Source organism: Chelonoidis abingdonii, chromosome 9 (genome assembly GCF_003597395.2).
Source record: "Chelonoidis abingdonii isolate Lonesome George chromosome 9, CheloAbing_2.0, whole genome shotgun sequence".
Classification (NCBI taxonomy): Eukaryota; Metazoa; Chordata; order Testudines; family Testudinidae; genus Chelonoidis; species Chelonoidis abingdonii.
This window is the reverse complement of record NC_133777.1, coordinates 45,654,296-45,666,597: the sequence shown is the minus strand read 5'-3', so window position 1 is coordinate 45,666,597 and position 12,302 is coordinate 45,654,296. Positions and strand designations below refer to the sequence as shown.

General features: G+C 40.9%; 1 protein-coding gene across 9 annotated transcripts in view; it reads right to left on the bottom strand.

The window, feature by feature from the left end:
* Window positions 1–12,302, bottom strand: part of NEO1 (neogenin 1) — a 477,222-nt gene that overhangs the window by 56,670 nt on the left and 408,250 nt on the right. For 6 of the 9 annotated variants that reach the window (XM_075069482.1, XM_075069491.1, XM_075069484.1 and 3 more), the window contains exons 19-21: window positions 6,679–6,786; window positions 2,866–3,060; window positions 2,048–2,080 (exon numbers count right to left, since the gene is read on the bottom strand). In XM_075069482.1, the coding sequence (XP_074925583.1) occupies window positions 2,048–2,080; window positions 2,866–3,060; window positions 6,679–6,786 (336 nt within the window). The remainder of the gene's footprint in view (window positions 1–2,047; window positions 2,081–2,865; window positions 3,061–6,678; window positions 6,787–12,302) is intronic. The other 3 variants (XM_075069483.1, XM_075069486.1, XM_075069489.1) reach the window with 1 other exon arrangement.

Here is a 12,302-nt window from a genome sequence, read left to right as displayed (position 1 = left end):
CGTTACCTTAACAACTGTTCTATTTGCAAGATGATGAACCCGATCATCTTCTCACAGCAGTTTTACACCATTGTAATTGAGAAGAGAAATGGGCCCACTAGCCTAGTATTGCAAGCAATTCTCCTCCTCCTCGAAAACTGATCACCATTACAGCAAGAATTAGAATGAATGCCTCTATTTTCAACATGACACTATGAACTAGCTAGTGCACATGTCCCATCTTTGATCCTAGAGGATGTGTACCAGTCTGTTTGCAGAGAGCTGTACTGGAAGTATTGAGGTTCTCTGTTGCCCTCTTCAGCAAGGATTGGTAGAAATACAATTTGCTTGCAATCTTTAAAGACTTTCCAGTGTTAATAGGTCAGTTTTTTTAGGCTAGCTGTTTTGGGAGTGCCCCATAAGTATGCTACAGCTGAAAATAACACTATTACCTTTTGTTACTGCAGGTTAGCTCTTCTGAGTACTACACACATTGCGTTTTGTCCTTGTACTTGACCAATGTGCAACACACAGATAGCTTCAACAGGGAACCTGTTCTACTGTGTGCCAACACCTGTACTACAAGGAAGGAGAATGGAGGGGCAAAGTATCGTACTATGTACGTAAGGAGAAACACTATGGGAAAAAGATTTGAAAAGGTATTCTGAGATAACATACTCAATATGTGGCTAAGGTAGAAATAAGAAAAACCACAGGAGTCAGAGATTCAGTCCACTCACTGTGGATTGGTTTGTTCCCTATATTCTCCAGTGCTTTTTCCATCACTTCTCGAGAGACACTATTCCACAGTCTAACAGATCTTGTTGTCAAGAAGTTTTTTCTGCTATTCAGCCTATGCTTTCCTTTTCTTCATTTCACCCATTGCTCCTAGTTTGTCACCTCTTCAAAGTCTTATTATATTTATACGAATTGTAAAACAAACGTCTCCTGCTTTTCATATGTGCATTTTTGAATTAAAAGTTCTATGCAATTATGAACACTAACAAAATGTTACTGTGACAAAACTTTCCTCCCTTAGGATGCTCATGCTGTATAAAGGACATGAAGACTGTTATGTGCAGAACTGAGGTTAGAAAAGCAGTGCAAAAGAGACAGTGCAGCAACTTTTAAATAATACACAAAGTTTTAGTCTTTCCCACCCCTTGGGGATAGAGACTGGGATAGCAGCCACGATTTTTGCAACCAAAGGCTGGATAAGAGTTTGTTCCTCAGCTGCCCTCAATCATCACTGTTTGGTTTGGGACAGGTAAAATAAACAGTGTTTACAAAATATTTCTCAGTAATGGATTAAAAAAATATATATTTATAACGTGGAACACGTTTTCACTTTTAGCTTTAATCATATGCCTAAATTCTTTGCCAGTGTCTCTTTAAACTTGTTCCTCCCCAAACACTAAAATACATTTCTCTCCCTATTAGTGGGATGTTTACCTTATTTGGAAGAAAGCAAAATTAGCCCTAAAAAATCACCATAGACCCCAGCTCCACACGGCAAACTCAAAGCTACCATTTGTCAGGTTAGTAAGCTTAAAGTTTCTGGTGGCTAAAGTTGCATTCCTAGTGGAGACTGATCTCTAAATGAGTCAACCAGCAGACTCTCTCGTGCAGAAAGCTGAACAAGACTAAGGCTACTTTTATTTACTGCAAAAATAACAGATGTAGAGCTGACAAAACACAACTTGTGCTAATCCAGCAAGTGTTCTTTGGTCTTCTACCTCTTTGTGCTGAGATCCAGGGTTCACTGGTCAGAGTTCTACTTGAATATTACCTAATCAAATTCATTTTAACAGAATGGTTCAGGGTTAGCATAACCCACTTCTCCCCTTATGTGACATCTGACTATGGAGATCACTTTACATTCCTGACATCCAGACCAGAAATAAAATCTCAAGTTCCTCTGCTAATAAAAGCTTCACAAGAGCTTGCTCAGTTACATTTAGAGCAGCTGATGTGTGTTTCATTTATCAAGTGCAATTGCAGGTGGAAAAGAAACACAGTAGTGTGTGAAACAGATGGAATAGAGGAGAAAGAATGTCTGTTTATTTACCTTGATCATTAGGCATTTTATCTGAGGATTCAGCTACCAGGACAAGCACAGGGGAGTAAAAAACACGAGAAAGATCACCAGGTCTGAAGGAGTGACAAGCAGTATTTAAAGAACTTCACACAGCAGAAAAAAACTAGTTAGAGATTTAAGCTTCCATTTTTAAACACAAAAACTCATATAGAAACAATACAGCTAGATGTTAAATTGACACACACCTTTTTGGTAAGGTTATTTTTCACCTCTCCTTACAGATATTATCTACATTAACATCTGTCCTATACAATGATTTCTCCATGTTTCCTTAATAGTACATATTTTCAATGTCATGTTCATTCCTACCCTTTCATCAGTTACCCATGAACAAGCATCTCTTGATTAAAGAGGCAGTTATATCATACTTGTTCATGTTATTTCATCCATGACATTAACATGTAATTGTTCACAGATCAATAAGAACTTATTTGCAAATCCTGCTGTCTGTACCATTGGGCAGATGCAACACACTGCACCTGAAGTCTTTGGGTAACTAGAAGTCAGTTTTTCTGAAAGCCACTTACGGCACTGACTATGTAATAACAGCTTGGTGACATATGGGTCAATAATTAATTTAAAAATAAATCTCCACAAACATATGATTTTAAACTGCGTTATGCATTTGTTTCCAGCCAAGAGCCACTGGAAGAATAAAGAGAAAACATCTTCCCTAATCAAACTTCATCTTTTCCTCCGCAGCCCATATTCAATACAAAATTGATGCTCCCAGTTGCTTTTCCTACAGGTATTTTAGGAAATGCTGGAGAACATACATGAGACTTTACCTTTGGGTGTTCTGAACTGTACTGCCTCCGACATAGGCCCCATGCCCTTTGAGTTGCGGGCCTGGATTTTGAAATAATATGGCGTATCAAGGGTTAACTCTTGGATCTGGTGTGTCAATCTGTTTCCCACCACAGGCTCAATGACCCAATCATGTATCTCAGCATTCACATCTGTGCTGTAGTAAATGATGTATCCTGTTCAAAGGTACCAAAAAGATAAAATTTATGCATTAAAGGGTGGGATTTTTGTTGCTCCTTAAATGGCTCGAGCACAGATCCTACTGACTTTAGATGGAATAGGTGCTCTTAAACCACTGAGGGGCTTTCGAGAACCACAACTTCCTTTGTTTCAATATATAAGCATTCATTTAAATCTTAGATACACATCCCATGGAAAATTTTAAACCTTTGTATAATATCATGAAGTATAACAATGCCACTTAAAATATCAAAATTATCCTAGATTCAATTATAGAGAATTCCATTATTTCCATCTTCTTTTCCAATCATATGAAAACAATGTAAAATAATAATTTTGAGGACTATTATAAGAATGCTCCCTCCTCAAATATTAGTAGTTTAGAGAAAAATGATAGCTTTAAAATAAAATAAAAAAATAAGTAGTTACAACTTTTGCTATCTGTCAGTTTATATTAACAATGAAAAAATGTAAACCTCAAGAGAATTGCATATCGCCTGTAAAGGTATACTAAATCAACGTAATCTTTTATTGAATATACTGTATGTATGGCACCATGGTGAACTGGCAAAATGATTATAATATATAATATATTTAATGACAGTGAATGGGTAGAAACAATGGCATAAAATAAATACTAACAAATACAGGGCTAAACATCAGTACCCCTACGCGCCTGCACAAAGGGATATCTGACGTCCCCTTTCTCCCTTGCATGGGCTACCGGTACCATAGGTAGAAGAGTGGAAGGGGCTGCATACTCTGCAGAGCTGTAACTTCCTCTCCCATGCAGGTAGGTGACACTCACCTCTATTCCCTGGGCTAGTCCTCTGCAATGCAGCTAAGATCTGCCCTAAGCAAGGAGCAGCATGTAAAGTGGCAATCAAACCCCAGAGATCAATGCAATTGAAGACAACACTCTTTATTTTTGTCTTGATTAATTGGTTGGTATTTTCAATATATTGTACAACAAAGGCCTGTAGAACCCAGAAATTGCACTTCTTAATGTTTATTTACATATAAGACACCTAAAGTTATGTTAAAAAAACGTTATTATGGTTGCAAACAAGCCAGTAAAAGCTAGGGAATGTTACAAATAAAGTTGCCTGTGCAACCTTAATTCACTGCTCTTGTGTGTATGCATTATGATACAGTCTTTAATGACATGATCACATACTGTTTTTTCCACAGGACCCTGTCTCCCTCAATGCACAGAAAGGCCAGTGCTCACTTTGTGAGCTATTTAGTATCTTGTTTTCTATTCAAACCACCAGAGGGCAGTCTGTTCACATGTTCCTGTAAAATGTGGAATTGGCGTACAACTGACATATAAAGGGAATTCTAATGTTTCACATAATGCAATCATTTTATCAGATTTCCTTTTATAGTGTAATTGCAAATGTGATTACAAAACATTTTTAAAACATTCAGCTGTGATCGTTGCACATTCAAACAATAATAAAGCTTAGTCTTGTAAAATACTGCTTAATCCAGGTGAGCAAACACATTATTTTTTTCATCTTCATCATTTTAAGAGTGGGAAAGCAACTTCTGTGCCTGGATTTTTATGACAATTTTGGATGAAAAATCTAAATTTGTCTCTTTCTTTTTCACATACACATATATGGAACACTTGATGGGGTGGTATAAAGATTTTACTGGCATGGATTTGAGATGGCAGCATAATTCACAAGTGATTAAACGTGGAGTAATTGATTTTTCAGACTCAGACCAGTTCAGGTTTAAAGTCCATTAGCACAGTATGAAAGCTAGAAACAGGAGACTTGCACTATTGCAATGAGAAGAGTCTCGTCTTTCCAAAAGGATACACAACCCTTGTTCCCTGCTATCCAAGGGCTAGTTATCAGACCATATTATACGTAAGACATTTTTTAAAGACGCTACTGAAATGGATGTTACAAGTTTCCTTTCCCTCAGAGTTCTGTTTACCTGGACTCACCATTTCAAAGATTTTCTAAACCAACACCCTTAGGTTTCCCCAATTTTCTGGCTCTAGGCAGGAAGTACATTTTACTGGCATACATCATACACTGTTTGAATACTGCCTCGTTGTCAGAGTCAGCCAGAGCACAGAATCAACTCCTCAACCCCAAGCACCAGCTAAATAACCTGCCTATGCAATACTGAAGACGTGGGGTAGATGGGGAGTTGAAAGCAGGCAATTCTACCTAAAACAACTTCAAAAATAACTTTGAACCAGACAACTGGAATGGCTGCTAAAAAGCAAAGGGCACTTCACCTACAGTCCTGAAAGCCTGCAGCTAACTAGCTTCAGTGCTGAACAATCCAATCCATGAGGGGGGCACTTGCACAACCCAGGAGGGCATGGCTCTTCTAGATGGGCCTGAGCCAAACAGCAGCATATGAAGATTCCATAAGTGGGGATTTGCTGTGGCACTTCTCAAAGACAAACCTTTATATACCACACAGTCATATACTCTAGCTATCGATGTGTATTCACAGCTGTTTGCACTATTGTAGCCATGCTGGTCCCAGTACAATAGAGACAAGGTGGGTAAGGTAATATCTTTTATTGGACAAATTTCAGTTGCTGACAGAGACAAGCTTTGAAGCTACACAGAGCTGAAGAAGAGTTATTATATCAACACTTCGTCTCTGGATATATAGCTGTCCATCTTTACATGTCTCTATATTTTCATCCACATTTACAGAATCAAATTCTATATTATTTTATAAATATTGGGGGGATATTTTATTTTCTCCCTTCCCTTCTTTTGTCTGCATGACGTTCTTAGGTATAGAAACAACCACCCAGATTCAATGTGTAATTCAGAGTAGCTTGCTCCTATGGTCTACAGGGTGCAATGAACTACCAGGGTACAAATATACCCAGTCATGCTCCTAGGCCACTTATGAATTATCTTGAATACAGGGAAATCCTCCAGCACCTTCACATATTGAGTCTAAGTCCACTTTGTACCAGAGGAATGCCACAGACAACATGCTAGAGAATTGGGCCCAACAATCTCTTTCATAAAATGCTTCAGGGCCAATCTAACTGCAGATGTGTGTTTCTGAAAGTTTGCTACTAGGATTGCATTAACTGGTGAAGATGATGATTTCTATAGTATTTAAAATGATAATCTGACCTTTCATGATCACAGAATCATAGAATATCAGGATTGGAAGGGACCTCAGGAGGTCATCTAGTCCAACCCCCTGCTCAAAGCAGGACCAATCCCCAACTAAATCAAAATATTATTAATGATAATTTTACATGATCCAGACTCCTATTTTACAATAATCTATACTTCATGTGGAGATCAGCAATGTCGATGCCTCTAAAGAGAAGAGCAGCAGTGGGCTGAAAACTTCAGAGTTGCATTTATTTTTTATACTTAACTCATTTCCAGCAGATGTAAAATTAAACACTTAATTTCGGCTACATGAGAAGATTCATAAATAAGAAGATAAACATCCTATATGGGTTTGTGATTAACAAAGAGGAGACTGGGGCATTACATTTGGTGTCTAATCTGCTGTTGATTAGATATCTTCCATCTACCCTCCCAAGCTCAGTATACTAAAAATAAGGATACAGGATCACTTCAGAGAGCGCACACAAACTGCACCTGTAATTTTGCCATTGGCTTCAGACGGTGGCTGCCAGTTTACAATTATTGTCCTAGGTTTTCCCTCTTTGCTCACCACAGTCACATCTTTTGGTGGAGACGTAGGAACTGCAAAAAAAAACAAACCAAACAATCATTAGAAGCATGTAAGTGATCTCACTGAATGCATGTAAATGATCTCATAACCATCCTTTTAAAAGCAGCAGAGAATCCTGTGGCACCTTATAGACTAACAGACGTTTTGGAGCGTGAGCTTTCGTGGGTGAATACCCACTTCGTCAGATCGCAGGTGTGGAAATTTCGGGCAGGTATATATTGCTCAGCAAGACAAGCTGAGATAACGAGTGTTAGTTCAGTCACGGGCAGAGAGGTGAGGCCTGTTCTAGCAGTAGAGGGTGAAACCAAGGGAGTGAGAGATGGTCTGTAATTGCAGCCATTCACAGTACTCTTTGTGGTCCAGTCTGATGTGTCAAATTGGCACAATATGAACTGAAGCTTCAGCAAGTTTCTCTCTTTGAAGTTGGTCTGAAGTTTTTTTTGTGCTGCATGGATAGCCAGCCTTAAGTCTGCTATAAGTGTGGCCAGGGGAGTTGAAGTGCTCTTCTAACTATCCTATCAAGGTTTGTATGATATGCCATTCTCGTGATCGATTGTGTCAGTCTTATTTTACCTTTTTCGTAAGTGACTGCCAGTTTGGGCCGATGTATCAATAGCAGAGGGGCATTGCGGCATATGATGGCCGTATATACATTGTGAAATCCGTGCAGGAGAATTGAACTCAGTGATGTGTGGCTATCTGGGTTAGGTCCTTGATGGGTTGGCGGTCGTAGAATAGGATAGGGTAAAGTTGGCACTAGTTGGCATGCCGAGGTTTGTTGCAATGGGATTGCAACGAAACAGTATATCAGTAATGTTTTTTGCTGTACACCTACTTACTAAGACATGCCAAGCCAATGGCTGTACGTTAATTGATTTCACACGTAGAGTAGTTGAAATAACTTTAACAGTAAGCCATTGTCTGCAGGTATGGTGGTACGGAAAAACATTATCTGTATACCTGTTGTTGCAATCCATCGCAACAAACCTCATGCACTGTGACCACATATCTACTACCAGCGACACTATATGACTAAACCACATCAGCCACATCCAACATGGTTCATTCACCGCACGTCCACCAATGTAATCGCATTCCACTCATCGCCAGCAAATGGCCTCTGCTGTGTACGATCGGCCATAACTGGACATCATACGGAAAAGGATAAATGGAACACAAATCAGATATCAGAGAAGGCAATATACAAGACTGTAGTGAGAGACTTGAACCTCCCTGGCCACAACTATAGCAGACCTTAAGGTGGCTTCCTGCAGCAAAAACTTCACGGACCATGACTTCAAAGAGAAACGCTGAGCTTCAGTTCATTGCAAATTTGACACTATCAACTCTGGACAACAAAGACTGTGAAATGCTTGCAATTACAGAACCGTTTCTCCCTCTGGTTTGCACACCTCTACTGTCTAGAACAGGGCCTCGACCCCCTGACTGAGACTCGCGTTATCTCAGCTGCTGCTACATAATATACTGCTCCTGAAATTTCCACTACCTGCGTCTGACGAAGTGGGTATTCACCCACGAAAGCTCACGCTCCAAAACGTCTGTTAGTCTATAAGGTGCCACAGGATTCTCTGCTGCTTTTACAGATCCAGACTAACACGGCTACCCCTCTGATACTTGACATCCTTTTAAACTTGCTTTGCCACAGAAATATGGGTGTCCGGCAATAGAAACCCAGTATGTTTAATCGCAAGGTAAATCTACCATTCTAGGGCAGCAGTTTTAATGATTTACTCCATTAAAATGGCCAATACCATATGGTGCATAATATTTCCTTTCCTTAAGGAGCTATCTATTTCTACAGTCCAACAGATGCTGTGAATCATGACTGGATAAACAACGTGCGTCTTCAATTATTGTCTTTTTTTTTTTTTTTTTTTTAATAAACAGACAATATATTCGTAGAAACAAAGCTACTAGTTGAAAGTACTGACTGGTAGTCCACAATATTTTAACATTCCTGAAATCCCATCATCTTGTAAAGACACCATTCCATGTTTTGTTTTTATGTAAAATAATAAAACATAAAAGATAAAATTTATCTCTACACAAAAATGTTTGCTCTGGGACTCAGATCTTGCAATGGCTATTTTCCACCATGAACACATTTGAAACACCAAGGTAAACTCCTGCAGGCTTTTAATTGTAACCTCTGAGAGACCCTTCACTTTGACTACAGGTTTCTGATGGCTTGCAAGGAAGTCTGCATCTACAGAGGTGTTATCTCTCTTGCTTTCTTTTAACCAAGGTTTATCTGAACTCTGGAAACAGATATGATGAACACATGGCCCTTTTTTTCTTTTTAATAGCTTGAGGCAGAAGTCTTTTCCCCACCATCCTTCCTGCACAAAAATGAGGAAACGATACAGGCCTTTCACCCCAGTTAAAGGTTTAAATGTGTGAATCAGAATCTTATGGTGAACTGAAATACCCAGATGGGGCTCAGATTAATGGCAATGAAATGCATAGAGCTGATGTCTCCAAAGGTGCAATTAAATAACCAGCTATGCCTTGGAACTATATAATTATAAAAAACAGACTTCTAATTATATAACTTTTAGCAAACTACATCTGCCATGGAAACTGAATTCAATAACAGTACTAGTTAGTGTTGTCATAGTACTTTTCCTGTTCAAAGGGCTTTATGTATGTTACCTACTGGTGACTAATCCTCCTGTCATCCCTCGTGTTAGGTTACTAAGTACTATTATCCCCACTATAGAGATGGGGGAAGTGAGGCTCAAAGGTTAGTAACTATTGCCCCAATTCAACAAACAACCAAAGGTGTTCAAGTGCTCTACAGAACAGGGATGGACTTAAGCAAAGCACGAATCAACCTCTTAGACAAGGCTAGGATGAGAGAACCAGGAACACTGTCAAGACTAGAAAAAGGTTCCCGATTTCCAGGCCTGTGCTTGAGCTACAACAAGAAGTTACTCATCTTATGCAGTAATGATGGCACTTCGAGATGTGTCCCCCTGTGGTTGCTCCTCTATAGGTGTGCTTGTATTCCTGCGCTGCTGATCAGAGAACTTCAGTAGCAGTGTTCATTGGGCCCACACATGCACTGTCTCTCCTCGTGCTGCGCCACAAGGCTAGCCAGTGTGTGTGGGCTAACGCCTCTCAGTTCCGTCTCTACAACAGAGTCATAGACAAGAACTCTGAAGTAGAGGTGAGGAGGGTGGGTTGTGGAGCACCCACAGGGGGACACATCTTGAAGAACCATAGTTATTGTACAAGGTGAGTAACTTCTTCTTCGCTGAGTAGTGTCCCTATGGATGCTCCACTGTAGCTGACTCCCAGGCAGTACCCCTTCTGGAGGGCCAGGACTTCAGAGTCGGGTCAGTTACAGATGACAGCACTGTGGAACTGAAGATGGCATTAGAGATGGAGTGCCAGTGATCGCATAGTGTTCTGCGGAAGTGTGAACTGACTCCCATGTCACTTCTCTACAGATCTCTGAGCTAGTGACATTCTTGAAGAAGACAATGGATGAGGAGATCGACCTTGTGGAGTGTGTATGATTAGAGTCTGGAGGGATAATGTTGCGAACTTGATAACACTATCTGATGCAATCTGAGACCCACTTGGAGAGCCTCTAGGCACACTTTCGCAGAACACTACGCGATCACTGGGGACTCCACCTCAGATGCCATCTTCAGCTCCACAGTGCTTCCTTCTGTAACTGAGCACTAGGATCTTTCCACAATGGAGAGGAAAAGTCTAGTCTAGGGAACTTCCTGAAGGACTTCGTTCTGTCCAGGTGGAAGCCCAGGGTTCTCCTGACATCTAGAGCATGTAATATAGCTGCCCTGTCGTCTTGGTGAGGCTTGAGGTAGAAGATTGGAAGGTGAATCAATTGATGCATGTGAAACAGGGAGGTTGCCTTAGGGATGAATTTTGGATGGGGCCTGAGCGTAACCTTGTCTGGAAAAAATACCATGTAGTGGGGATGTGTCACCAGAGCTGCTATCTCTCCTATTCTCCTGGCCAAGGTAATCACTGTGAGAAAAGCCATTTTCATTGATAGGTACGGCAGGGCTGAAAACCAGTCTCCCTTTTCCAAAGTTGGAATGAGCCTTCATAAGGCGATCATCTTGAATTTTTGAGCCTTGACAAACTTACTGAGAGCTCTGAGGTCCAGTATAGGTCTCCAACCTCCCTTCCTTTTGGGTATTAGAAAATAACAAGAATAGAACCCCTTGCCTTACAGATGTTGAGGTACTGTTTCTGTGGCTCATAACTATAGGAGACGATCTATCTCTTGTAGTAAACTCTTATGAAAAGGGTCCCTGAAGAGGGACCAAGAAGGGTGTTGTTGAAAGGATAGGGAGGTAAAATGCATGAAGTACCCAGTTTGAGCCACCTCTAGGATCCATTAGTCTGATGTTATGCATTCCCAGGTGCTGTGGAACGCTGCCAATCAGTGGCCAAATGGGCATGGTTGGCTGTGTCAGCCAGGGGGAGTGGCCTAATGGCGCCTTGACCTGCTCATCAAAAGTGGTGCTTATACATAAAGGGCTGGGCCGAAGATTGTGGACGAGATGGTTTGTGGTTAGGGAATTTCCCTTTCTTCCTTTGCAGCTCACAGTGGCGTTGAGGTTGGTACTGAGACGTGTGTGAGACTGGGATGGGAGACTAAATCATCTCTTTTGTTCCATGTATAGATACCCAGTGATCGGAGGGTAGCTCTGCAGTCCTTCAGAGTGTGAAGGGAGGTATCAGTCTTCTTGGCAAAGAGCCCTCTAGAGGAAGGACCCTCAACAGTGGACTGTGCCTCTTTCAGGAAGCCTGACAAAAGGACTCATGCCACTCTTTGCATCATCACATCTGTGGAGATGGATCCAGCTGCTGTGTCAGCCACATCAAGGGCAGACTGAAGTGATGTCTTTGCCATTAATTGGCCCTCCTGAATAATGGCCTTAAATTTGGTCACAATGTGCTTCTGGCATCTTTTCAATAAAGTCACTTAGTTTTGAGTAATTTATGTAATCATAATTCGCCATAAGGGCCTGGTAGTTGGTGATACGGAATTGTACACTGGCTGAGGGATATACTTTTTTACTAAAAAGATCAAGGCGCTTCCAGTCCCTGTCATAGGGAGTAGCTCGACAGTGTGATCGGTCGTGGAAGTTGACGGCATCCACCATGATGGAGCTGTGTGGTAGGTGGGAGAATAGGAATTCAGATTCCTTAGCGGGGACATAGTATTTTTTGTTCACTTACTTGCAGGTTGGTGCCACAGATGCTGTGGTCTGCCACACAGTCTTTGCTGGGTCTAAAATGGCTTAATTAATCAGGAGAGTGATCTTGAGGAGGAGGCAGACAGGAGGATGTCAAAGAGTTGATGGTGGGTGTACATGACTTCCTCCAATGGTATCTGGAGAATGACTGCTACACTCTATCCCAGCTCCTGGGAGAGAGAAAAATTGTCTGCCAAAGATGGTGGAAGAGGCATAATGGCTTCATCTGGAGAATAAGAGGATATGATCCTTGGTGTCACTTCCCC